General features: G+C 41.9%; 1 protein-coding gene across 1 annotated transcript in view; it reads left to right on the top strand.

Moving 5' to 3' along the window:
• Positions 1–11,788, top strand: part of IMPG1 (interphotoreceptor matrix proteoglycan 1) — a 124,790-nt gene extending 113,002 nt beyond the window's left edge. The window contains exons 15-17 of the mRNA XM_056856342.1: positions 9,713–9,923; positions 11,217–11,384; positions 11,496–11,788. Coding sequence (XP_056712320.1) covers positions 9,713–9,923; positions 11,217–11,384; positions 11,496–11,724 — 608 coding nt within the window. The 3' untranslated portion in view covers positions 11,725–11,788. The remainder of the gene's footprint in view (positions 1–9,712; positions 9,924–11,216; positions 11,385–11,495) is intronic.
• The last annotated feature ends 1,646 nt before the right edge of the window (positions 11,789–13,434 follow it).

Here is a 13,434-nt window from a genome sequence, read left to right as displayed (position 1 = left end):
TGAAACTGATATAAGTATAAATTGTTAGACCACGTGCAACATAAATGATCAAAATGCAAAAAAGCACTAATTTTACCAATGCCAATTAAATTAATATTAATTCTTATTGATAATAATTAATATTTAATGAAGATATTAATATAAATACTAATTTAACTGATTAGAATTGACCTAGCACAACCATTTAGCAACAGAAGTACTTGCGCCATGGCTGTGTTCTTTCATCTTTCCATGCTCAACTGTGTGGGTCTTTGCATCTTTCTTCTGTCCAGGACTACATTGCTGGTTTATAATTATGCACTAGGGAGTAGGGCAAACTTTTCCTTCAGAATGTGCATAGGCAAGTGACCTTTTTGAGGAGTAGACAACTTCACGGCTACAAGCTTAGTTATTTTAGAGTTCTTTTTCCATTTCCAAATTTCAGCCACAGATTCTTCTCCCATCACACCCGAATCTATAAAAGTAGACAGGCCCAGACTTCAGCAGCAGCTGGAGAAAGTGGCTGATGCTAGTAGTACAGATAAGTGGGGAAAAGAAGGCCAAGAGGAAGCATACAGGGAGCTGTGTGGGAGTTGCTTCACTGAACTATTGAGCCTGTTCCCAGCTGTCATGGTTCTGGTGACAGGGGTAGCTGACAGCTCACCTGTCCCCATCCAGCCCAGTGCTGCCACCATGCCAGTCACTGGCTCAGGCTCAGAAAGCAAAGGTATAGCAAGCTGCTGTCTCATCCTGAGCAAGGGTTCCTGTGTGAAAAGGAAGGGAGACCCACATGTTTGCTCAGGATGAAAGAGCAGGAAGCTGATCTTCAGAAAGTGATCAGTATGGTGGCAACACCCAGGACAGCTAAGGTGCTGGCACCTGCTGGCACCTACTGGCCACGTCAGTCCCCTCGGAGAGCTGGATGCAGCCCCTGGGCCTTATGTTTGAAATGCACCCCTGGTATAAATACCCTAGAGATATCTCTCAGTCATGGACATGGCCCCTCCTTTGTATTTACATGTGGAAACTTAAGCACATTCAGCTTGTTGTAGTTGAAAAAGCATGGGTGTTTCAATTGCAGATTCTATCAGCAACAGTCAGCAAATTGGGGGAAATGGCAGGTTGCCAAGAAAAGCAGCAATGCCAACTTGCATTTATTATTCTAAGCTGATAAGGCACTTGGTTTTGATTGCATTTATACTCAAGTAGGAAATGTTAATTGTGAAGCAGGAAAACAGAAGCAAACAAAAAATTTTAACTAACTGAACAATATACTCTTTATATTGGAAAAGATGATAGATCATAATCCAGAAATGCCTTATTTTTTAATAAGTCTTTTGAAGTTAGTGACATTTCTTAAGGATTTTGTACAGTTCAAAGGTCCCCCCTCTTCTCTAGTAGGAGATTTTGGGGGTGGGGGTTGCATGCCCACAGCCACGAGTGGCGCAGTCCCGTCACTTCTGGTTTACTTCCAGAAGTGCCACAGCCAAAGAGGTTGATTTACCACTCAAACCCCCATTTGAGTGGTAAATCATCCCATCATGCTGTGGCGCTTCCAGAAGTAAACTGGAAGTGACGGGATTGCGTTGCCTGCCATTCCAAGCTACCTGGCAACCCTACCAGTTCATGAATAATCAGCCCACCCTGGCCAATGAGAAAGTAGGCTGTGGTGCTTACTCCTGAGTAGATCTGATGTCTGTGATTACTCCAGCCTGGTTGACTGAACCTGGTTTCCTGTAGTTTTTCATTGGCAGTAGATCCTCATGGAGGACTTTCCTGCCAGTAGATCTAGTCCTGAAGAAGTAGAATGTGTCTTTTCCACCAGCTGCTTAAACATTATGTGCACCATTGCATCTGATGAACTTACTTCCTACGACCAGCTCTGAAAATCGAATGCTAATTATCAACTCTACCCAGGATGTGGCATGTGGAGGAAACTCCAGCTTGTTGCCTACTGCCAATGCAGCCTAAATCTCACTGTCCAAAGTAGGTTGTGTTCTTCATGCTGATAGCTTTCTGAATAGGCTGATCTTGATAATTTTGCACATTTCCTATAACACATGCAGTACCGAAGAGCATCTGTTCATTTGGCCACCCCTCCTACAAAGCAGTGAAATAATTAGTTCGCCAGGCATTTCTTCCTCCTTTTGCAAGTCACCCTTCAGGAACATCACATAATGGGACAACTCACTCCCTGCTGTGAAATAAGCACATATTAACTAGAGATTATCTGCTTGAATAGAGTAGGGAGTCGAGTTTCGGTTTTTAAGGCTGGAGAACTGCCAGCCCCTAGGGAATAAAAACAGCAACAAGAAGGAAGGGCAAAGAGAGTGGCAGCCCGATTAAGGCAACACAGTGATTCTGCATATAAGTTGAAAGATTAACATTGATAAACATCAAAGAAGGCATGGCTACTAGGTAATGGGAACTAACTCAGCGGACATTGGCCTTTTATGCAGGGACTTTTCCCCGCTGTCACCCCCACTGAATATTCTGGGGCCTTTTGATTATGCATGCCTTTTCCACGTGTCAGAAGTCACCTCGCTCTCCCCACGCATTTTGTCCTTGTTTTCCAGATGCTGTTTTAGCCAAAATCTGGAAAACATGGGCAAAACGCGCAGGGAGAGCGAGGTGACCTCTGATGGGCAGAAAAGTCATGCATAATCAAGAATAAACCCCAGAGCAGTCGGCGGGGGTGACGGCAGGGAAACAGCCCTGTATGAATGGCCCGCATGTGTGCGTCCATGTAGTCACTGGCACTTTGACTTCAAGTCCCTCATGGTACCTGTTTATGGCAAGCAAAGAAAAAACACAATCTGCTCATCCACAAATTTGTCATTCTTTCACAGATCAGAGGCACTTGTGCATCGTGTTCAGCTGAAAGACACCGCCAGAGCAGGTTGACTTGACACTGTCATGACTCTGCTGATATTACCAACACCATAACTAAAAATGTTGTCTTGGCAACAGTCCTGAAAGTCCCTTCTGTTTAACTTTCTATAGCTCAGAGTTTTGAATTGAATAAGAGATACACAGGTTAGGGCTTAAATGTCCTTATCCTATGTAGAGGGAAAACGTTGATCATACTGTGAGCTTTTGCATGCTTCTGAAAGTTTGGCACATAAAAATCAGACAAAAAGGTGAGAATGGATTGTGCCTACATCTAGCTACCTTGGCAGGGCACTCAGTAGCACATCCAAGAAACTTGAACTAACAGACACATCTTCAGTAGAAGATATCTCCTACACGTTCCTCCTGCAGGCTGGTCTCTGGCAGTTACTAAGTTTGAATGCATAACTGGATACCCACACTGCCCGTGCATTTCCACTTACCTACAAAGTCAACTCTCGTTTCATTGTTCTGCTCTTATCACCACCACCACCACACACACACACTCACTACCACCATCCTTGAACCCTATAGTGTGCTTTTTTGGTTTTGTTAAAGTTGCCCTATATGGTCTCAGAGCTAGTTTGTATTTTGCCCCAGGACTCAACATGGGGTGAAATGCAGAAAAGAAGGGCCCATGTGAGTACATTCCCACTGCCATGATGTGTGCTTAGAGGTGGTGAAGGGGAGCCTACCCCCATGTTCCATCCATTTGCGCAAGTCCTATGTCACATGTGACAAGCCAGATGCTCACTCTCTGGTCTTATCTGTGTAGAACTTATCCTATATATAATTCTGAACCAGGACCTCAGTGTGTGCATCATTAAATCAGCACACTGGGGTCAGATGCAGAGTAGGGGATGTTTGTATGGACTTCGTTCATCCCCCAGATTTGCATAAAAATCCCCCCAAAGGGGGAAAAAGTAAACAAGATCTCATGATTTAGACCACTAGACCACATTGGTTGTAATATTAAGAAATTTTTCCTGGAAGCAAGCCCCATTGAATAAAATGGAACATACTTCTGAGCAATCATACTTAGTATTGCTCCCATTGGCTCTCAATTATTGATCGTATCCTAAGGAATCTCGGAACAAGAATGGTAGTTTAACAGATTAAGAATACTTCCTGGATCTGATCAAGCTTATTTATCTTATTCTCATATTTTAATTATTCACTATATTCCATGCTTGAACTTGGACAGCTACTTTTGTTAGAATTAGATATCTGAGTGCAAAATGCTGACGTGTGATACTGATTTTGAAGGCTTTACACATATAAGGATAGTCTTGTTTGTTTCATTTCCTTCCCCTCCCCCATGAGTAGGAAGATATCAGGTCCTGTCATATGTAGGTTAAAGAGACAAGTTTGCATTTTTACATACGTGCAAAATCAAAATGCTAGATATATAATTGGTACAAGACACAACAGAAGCAGTTTACAGTTTTCTGTCATGTTCACATTTATCAGCTCAGAAAAACTACAGGCCCAAAATTCAATTGCCAATTTAAAATAAAGCCTATTCTTGAAAATGAGAGCCATCTAGTGGAAACAGTGCTATAGTAAAACCAAGGAAATATTTGCTGTTATTTTTAAAATCCAAAGATAGTGCTAGTTGAGTGTGATCAACTAACAATATTTAATAGACATCATATGAAAGAATATATTGTTCATTAGTTGCAGAAAACTTTGGCAAAAATCACAACATCCATACAATAAAAGATCCCTTAGAGAGTCACAGTGGTGATTTAAAAAAAATCAGCAGAGCCTCAGGACTAATGTTGCCTTACTAAGAAAAGAGAAGAGAATCAAAAGCAATTGAGGTTGCCAATTTCCAGGTAGTAGCTGGAGATCTCCTGCTATTACAACTGATCTCCAGCCGATAGAGATCAGTTCACCTGGAGAAAATGGCCGCTTTGGCAATTGGACTCTATGGCATTGAAGCCCCTTCCCTCCCCAAACACCGCCTTCCTCAGGCTCCACCCCAAAAACCTCCTGCCAGTAGCAAAGAGGAACCAGGCAAACCTAAAAGCAATCCATGGTGTTTATCCACCACCATGGCAGACAGCTAGGGTTCCCAGGTCCCTCTTCGCCACTGGCGGCAGGTTTTTGGGGTGGAGCCTGAGGAGGGTGGTGTTTGGGGAGGGGAGGGGCTTCAAGGCCATAGAGTCCAATTGCCAAAGCGGCCATCTTCTCCTGGTGAACTGATCTCTATTGCCTGGAGATCGGTTGTAATAGCAGGAGATCTCCAGCCACCACCTGGAAGTTGGCAACCCTACAGACAGCAGTGGGTGCCACTTTTCCTGGGTAAACTGTTTCACATTAGATTTGAATCAGCAAAGACATTGTAGGTTCAAGCAAGAGCTGTCACACACAGTTATATCATGGATACAATTTTGCTTGTATGAATATTTGGTGGAAAACTAATGAAGAAAGCTGGTGTGGGTAAGGGTACAAAACCCTTTGCAAAATTGAATTACCAGTCATGTTTTCTAGGATACAAGTCTAAGGGAGGGAGACCAGAATGCCCAGCAAGTGCAGCAACCCTGATCATGCTGGCAGATACTGATCTGTCTCTCCACCTCCCCAAAATAATCAGGCAATATTTAATTAAGAGGTGCCATGGCTCAAGGTAGCCTGGAAGACATAGGCTTAGATGTAGGGTTGGTAGCTGGAGACCTCCCACTATTACAACTGATCTCCAGGCAACTGAGATCAGTTCCCCTGGAGAAAAGGGCCACATTGGCAATTGGACTCTATGGCATTGAAGTCCCTCCCCTCTCCAAACCCTGCCCTCCTCAGGCTCCACCCCCAAAATCTCCAGGTATTTCTCAACCCGGAGCTGGGAACCCTACTTAGAGGCTGCAGTAAGTTTCAGCTAACAGAAGTCATCTTTGTAAGAGAGAAATTAGATACATTGGTTGGAATTTGTTTACACCTGTAGAGCTCAATGGATTTATTGCCTCTGGCCCAAAGAGCTGGTTAATCAGCACCATTTGAAGCAGCTCTGCATCTAAGACCCAGTGCAAGCTTGACCAGGCCTCACCATTGTGTCCTGAGGAATTTTCCTTTTCCAAAACTCTTCTAACACATTTTTAATCTCTTTTTTTTTTTTTTGTAATATTCATCCTGAAAAAGGTGAACTCAAAAGCTTACACACTGTTATGTGTCATTTGGTTGGTTCTAATCAGGGCTTCTTTCCACCATACTCTTCAGTTGCCAATTAATAATTTTCAGTTTGTTCAGGTGCTTATATTATGTGTCTGCATAGTTCTCCATAGAAATGCTTCACTTGTATTTATTTTAAACATTCTTCAGCTGTCATAATGAGCAAAGCAGTCCCAAAAAATTCTTGCCAATGCAGTACAGAACCCTAGTATTTCTTGATGAATGTCAGAATATGGCCCCAATGGTGCAAAGCTTTTGGAGTTCAGCATCTTAGATCGCCATCCTCATTTTTACCAACTCACAGTAATTTATGATTCACTGGAACACCTTAATTTCTTGCCAGTGCTAAATAGGGTTGCCAAACTCCAAATCTCCCAGAATTACAATGGACCTCCAGACTACAGAAATAATTTCTCCAAGAGAAAATGGCTGCTTTGGAGGATGGATTCTATGGCATTATCCCCCCCTTATGACCCTCCCCAGGCTCCACCCCCAAATTTCCAGGAATTTTCCAACCTAGAGTTGGCAACCCTAGCTGCTGAAGAAGAGGTGTTTATGTTCTCCGCATCAGACTGATTCTCATTTGTTAGCACTTTTCTGTTCACCCTTGATTTGTATGTGTTAATGGTGGCAGATGTGATTGAGTTTGAGGCAAAGAAACTCTGGTTGACAAAGTAGGCAAACATGAGTTTACTCTGTGGCAGCACTACTGTAGCATATACTATGGAATCTGCTGCAACATTAAAATGCCTTTATTTTTATTTAACTTATCTGCTGAATGTAGCTGTTCTTTCTAATTCAGTTTACAACATAAAATGCTTAAAACAGTCAGAATACAATCTTTAAGCCCAATAAAACTGCAGCTGGCTAAAACTGAAAATGATACTCTCTATTAAAAGGCCTGGCGGAACAAGAATATTTTCTGCTTTCCACACATTAATGCCAAGCAAGCATCTGCTGGGCAGGACATTCCATACCATGGGGTAATTCCACTGTTTCTGGTAGATGCTGATCTTGTGTCCACACTGACTCCTTGTTGGGATATTGAAACAAACCTATAGCACAACAGAGAAAACAAAAAGGGGCATGAGGAATGCAACAACAAAATACAAAATACAAAAGTACAAGAAGTAGGATTGCCTAAGGAGGGCAGGGTTTGGAGAGAGGAGAAACTTCAATGCCATAGAGTCCAATTGCCAAATCAGCCATTTTTTCCACGTGAAGTGATCTCTTTTGGCTGGAGATCAGTTGTAATAGCAGGAGATCTGCAGCTAGTATCTGGAGGTTAATAAAGAGACACCGTGCTGTACAAAGTAATTGAAAGCAAAATCACAGCATCAATGACCACAATATAATACAAACAGCTTAAAGATATCAGGCTATGTTAAGAATAAACTAAACTAATTGCAGATATAAAGTTCATTCAGGTTGCCACTAAATATAAATCAAGACCGTCATGTAAAAATACAGCTATACCACAGAATAATATGATGTCATCCAAAGTATATTAATACAACTGTACAAAACTAAGTAGCATGGAAAAGCCGCTAAGAGAGTCAGTTACTGAAGCAGACAGTATAAGATAGCAGTAATAATTGAAAAAGCTAGGAACATACATACAATTGATAAAGTTAATAATTTACTGTGGACCGCAAGCTTGCAAGTTCCCAATGAATGCAATGAACCCGTATGTTCATATCCTAAATGCCCACCAGTGGAGAGCAAGAACTTATACTTCTAATTAATTGCAGGTGTAACAGGGCACAGTGTGAAGGCAAGTAAAAATATAACCGGGAGGGTATTGTTAAAGGGAACCTGATTTTAATAGATGAAAATTAGATAAACCATGTCAAGTCTAATGATGCATTCAAGCCTTTAGGTGGGACTGTATCCAAAAGGTGAATAAATCTTGCCTCCCGTTGCAACAAGATTCTCTCTGATTTAACCATAATGAACTTCTTAGATTGTAATTGCCATATTACAAAGAACTGGAGATCGCTGTCCAGATGCCCCCGATCTATATAGTGTTGTACTAGCGGGGCTTCTATGACTCTATTCCTTATTGTGGAGCAATGCTCTCCAATTCTGTATTTGACAAATCTACATGTCATCCCAATATATAATAAATTGTGGGGACAACGTATGACATAGACTACGTTCTTGGAGTTGCAATTAGTGAAGCTCTTTAATTTAAAGCAGAATCCAGTGTTTATACATTCAAACTCCTTTAAAAAGGTAAAGGTCCGGGTCATTCCTGACCCATGGGGTGACATCACATCCCGACATTTCCAAGGCAGACTTTGTCAAACTCCTTTACAGGTAGGAAAAAAGCATAGACCGCACAATGCCCACATTTGAAATGCCCTGCTGGTTTAGACATAGTAACAGAGTCTCTAAGGTCCGTGTGTACAAGTTTGTCCCTTAAAGCTGTAGTCTTTCTTAAACCAAATCTAGGTGGGAAATCACACCTGGGGATATATTTAACTAGATGCCAGTGTTTGTATATTATTTACTTGATGGCTGTAGCAAGGGGAGTGAACTGGAGAGAAGATGTAAGACTCTGGTATTTGGGTCTTTTTTAAAATGTGAAATAGATTAGATCTCTCCTGTATATCAGCCCTATTCCTAGCCTTCATGATCACATCAGGATAACCCCATGACCTTAAATTGGCACTAAGTGTAGAGGCAGAGTGTATGTAGTCCTGAGGAGATGTAGAGTTTCGCTTTAGCCATAAGAATTGCCCGTAGGGTAAATTATCCTTCAAACGAGTGGGATGGAAAGAATTATAATGTAAAAGGGCATTCCGATCCGTTTTCTTCCTATATGGGCGTACTCCCAGCTTCAAGTCAGCCCTGATGTAAACCTTGGTATCTAGAAACGGAATTTCAGAACAATCCGCCCGTCCTGTAAACTTAATATGAGCATGACAAGTATTGATCCATTCAAGAAATCCAACATGCATAACTGAGAATTTTATGCTTAAAAGGATTGTTAGAAAAAAATATAATTGTGTTCTTACTGAATCATGAAAATATTAGCTATGGATGGGGCGCATGCCAACCCCATTGACACCCCCTTGACCTGTAAAAAAATGTGATCCCTGAATCTAAAGAAATTGTGTTCAAAAAGAATGTCAAGTAAATCCATGAAAAAAGGTGTGGGAGGAACTAAAGATGTATGAGTGTTGAACAGATCCATAATGTAAGTACGTACTTCGTCTAACGGTACATTGGTGTAAAGTGCATTGACATCCAAGGAGGCAAGGGCAGCACCAGGTTCTGAGAGTTCTTTAAATAACCTGATCTTACTGTATTCGGAGCTTTAAAGGTAAAATTAACACATTGAATTGTTCCAGTAAATAAATGGGCAGTCATGTAGTTCTCTCTGTAATATTCAGTTCCACCCTTCGTTCACCCCAGAGTACATATGGCTTACTTGCAGCTAGAGAAACAGTAGAAAGCCAGGCTGTTTAAGATGTATCATTACAGAGTGTGAGCACAAACTAAAGGGATTCTGTTTTCTTCCAAGACAGGCTTTGATAATAGACACAGTGGTTCTGCTGTATCGCCGAGGCAATCCTGTTTTGTTTTGCTAGTTGCTTTGGGTTTTTGCCAACTACACTGTGGCAATGCATCAATGAACATATTTAAAAGATTTTTTCCCCTCCCATTACAGCTGACCAAGCGGACCCTTGCAAGTTCATGGCGTGTGATGAATTCTCACACTGCATAAAGAATGAGAAGACAAAAGAGGCAGATTGTCTTTGTAAACCTGGTTATGTAAAAAAAGATGGACAGCCATGCCGTAGTATGTGTGAGATTGAGCCAAATCTGTGTATTAATGGTGGAAAATGTGAATTAGTTCCAGGAAGAGGAGCAGTCTGTAGGTAACTAACTGTTTTAAACATGATTTTTACTGTGTCTTGTGTGATCTTAAAGTAGAAGATTGAGTGGGATTTAACAATACTTTTGACTAATTCAGGCCACCCAACATCAAGTTTTGATTACCACATCTATGCCATAATGTAGCTCAGATATTTCATTTAGGGATAACTTGTTTTGAAAGCAAATAACCAAGAATGTTAGCCAGTAATTTTTCACATATCTGATACACACAGGTAATCTGTCAGATCTTCAGGTAGGCCAGTATGGACAAACCATATCTCAATGAAATCTCAGTATATTAATTAGACTAAAAATGAACACATATCCTCATGTACCTATAGCCCCTTAGAGTACACACAGTTCTACAGTGTAAGGCTTTGAAACAGATGTTTCCCCGTTCTTGTGAACCACTTTTTTTGTGATGGTGGGGAGAAGATACAGTGAAATATTTTGTAGACTTTCCTGAAGTTGAGAGCTGGTCTATAGAGTGTCATATAATGAGCTCTGATTGGTGGCAGACATGTGGAAGTGATGCTGCAAACATTACGATTCAAACCTATACTGTTTCCAGATGGAAGATTATGTGAACCATATACACATATACATTGCCATTGTGTGTCTAATTCACTCTTCTCTACTTAAGGATAGATGGACTCACATTCTAGCTGTATCTGAAGAAGTGAGCTGTGGCTCACGAAAGCTCACACCCTGCCAGAAATTTGGTTAATCTTTAAGGTGCTACTGGACCCTTGCTCTTTTCTGCTGGACGCAAGTGGCATTCATTCTGATGACATATTTGTTACACAGCTATTTGTACTGTTACATACAAGTGATCACGACAGGCATTGTGTATGCTCAGTTAATACTCTTCTTCCTTTGAATAGAGGTACTAGTGGCAACATTTGCTTGCAGCCAACTATTTGGCTCCTCGTCTATGAACGAGCCCCATGGAAAGCACTAGGCATAGAAGCCTGTGTTATCTAATTCTGCAGATTCCGTGTGATTGTGTTTCTGCCGACTTGATCCCCTTATTTTAGAAAGAGCACGACTGCCCAGTTGTTTTATGTTTGTCTGCATTGACCATAAAGAGATTTAATCTCATGTCACCATACTGCTTCACACAGAGAACGAACTGAGAAGAGGTGATTCATTTCATCTGACAACTATTTTTTTCCACTCATTTGCAGGATTTCTCCTGTATTTGAAAGGCGTTGATGAACAGATGCCGGTTTTCTTTGCCCTTGGTCTTTTATTTTTACATATTTCTTTGCTTCCCTCTCCCCTCCACATTTTAGATGCTCAGTACATAGAAACAGAAGAGAGCATTGTGCAAAATACGTTCCAGCACCTACCCGATCCATCATTTCCAAAGCTGTGATACTTGGCTCATTATGCTTCATTTTTCTTCTCATCACTTTAATAATTAAGTTACGAAGAAGATACAAAAGCAAGCTTAATTTGGAGTAAGCAGCTCAATCCTTCACTTTAAAAAAATGTATTTCCCTTCCAAATTTTGGCCTTTTAAAGCTGCGAACAAGAAGCCTTACCATAAACAAACATGTTCTGCCTTGTAGAGATTCTTCTCTCAGCCGATGCAACACTGAGACCGCTGTAAGAATTAATCCTGGTTTTGATCATGATGAACCCATCAGTAGTTTTTGCCGTGGGCCACGTAGTGTAAGTGCTTGTGTTAGTTCATCAGAAAGCATTGATCAAGAAACGTTACAAGATCATGAAAACCAAAGAACGCATGGAGGTAAAATGCATGCAAAAAACTCCTCCGTCCTCTTACTAGAGTTGTAACATTGTCCTTGTTAACAATCAGTTTTGTAATCATCAGCCCTTTTGGCCATCAGCATTCCAGAGCTAAAAAAAACACTAACCCCACAGACACTAATAATCTACATCTCTGTAGCGGCTTCATAGAAGAACATTCAATTAGCGAAGCTCATCTGACAGCATTTCTGCACCGTGGTTTCTGTTCTTGCTTGCTGGCGCCAGTGGCTTGTATAACAAGCAACAAACACACTTACCCTTGTTTTCCACTGTAGGCCACCAGACACAAAACGACTGAGAAGTTAGTACCTGAAGCCCTGGATTCCCACAAGAGCCAGATGGGGAAAAAAGGTTTGTGAAAATTTGCATAGCGTTGTCACCGTTGATAACGGCTTGGGACCCAAGGCTTCTGGGGGGAAGGAGTTCAGAGGCCATTACTACCTTCCTGCTGCCTCTTGCATGCTCCAAAAAGGCACAGCCGAGGGGGTCTTTCAAAAAGAAATGCCATGAGGTTAAGGGGGTTGTAGCACGAAGCAGCTGGAATAATCCCAGCTTTCAAACAACCAGAGCTCGAGCGTTCATACTAAGCTCTGATCATGCAAGAGAGCAGCAGACCCTTTTCTCCAGTTCTCATTGCTTGCTGAAGTCGTGCATCATGCATGGCTTTTGGGGGGACGCAGGGAATGAGATCAGGGAAAGCAATGTAAAAAAATTCCCTGAAGATCCCTCCCCCCACAGAAGCTTGTATCCAACATACCTGTTCTGGTTTTATATTACCACCCAGGGCTGGTGCTACCATTAGGCGAACTAGGCGGTCGCCTAGGGCGCAGACCTCAGAGGGGCGCAGAGCTGGCCTGAGGGGCACAGTTTTAAACAGATTCGTGTCTTGGGGGAAAATGCAACTGAAAATTTATATTTTTTACTTTAAGATCAGTACCACAGCAGTGCTATGGAATAGAATTAATTATAACATCTTATAAAAAGTTTTGTGCTTTTATTTTTTCTACAAGACATCTGTTTTTGAAAATTGGTTAGCAGTGGGGTGGGGGTGGGGGACACAAGCAGTTAGCCTTGCTTAGGGCGCAAAAATGACTGGCACCGGCCCTGTTACCACCGAAGGTCAAAAGAAACAAAAACCTTTCAAATGTTTAGTTTTCATTGCTCAGCAGAAACGTTCTCATTTAACATATCTGGGGTGGATGCAGGACAAGGACCATGTGAGCACCATGCAAGGGCCACCTCTTTCCCCAGCAGCCATTTACAAGCCCAGGAAAGCTTATTCCCAGGGGTAAGGGACCCAGGCAGAGTAATAGCCATGCAGGCCAGGAGGCTGCAGTGGGGGAGGTCTGCTGACAGAAGAGCAGGAGGGACAATTTTGCCCTCTTTCCCCTCCCTACCATACGCGGGTCCCACAAGTCCAGAAACAAACGTTCCCAGGTCCAGAAAGGACTATTGAGGAAAGGAGAAAGCCAGGAAGATTACTGATTATCAGTCCCTTCCACTGATAGGTCACAGTATCCAACTCTCTCTCTCTCTCTGGTTAGGAAGGTAAAACTAACACATCAGAAAGTGAACTTTGAATAAGCTCCAATGAATGCAGAAAAACTGTTAATAGAATGGTTGGATTCACTGAGCCAAGAGCAATGTTATGCCCACATAGGGTTGCCAACTGCCAGGTAGTAGCAGATCTCCTGCTAATTCAACTGATCTCCAGCCGATTGAGATCAAATCACCTGG

Source organism: Euleptes europaea, chromosome 10, assembly GCF_029931775.1.
Source record: "Euleptes europaea isolate rEulEur1 chromosome 10, rEulEur1.hap1, whole genome shotgun sequence".
Taxonomy (NCBI): Eukaryota; Metazoa; Chordata; class Lepidosauria; order Squamata; family Sphaerodactylidae; genus Euleptes; species Euleptes europaea.
Note: the sequence above shows the minus strand (reverse complement) of the source record. Positions and strands in the feature narration are given on the sequence as shown.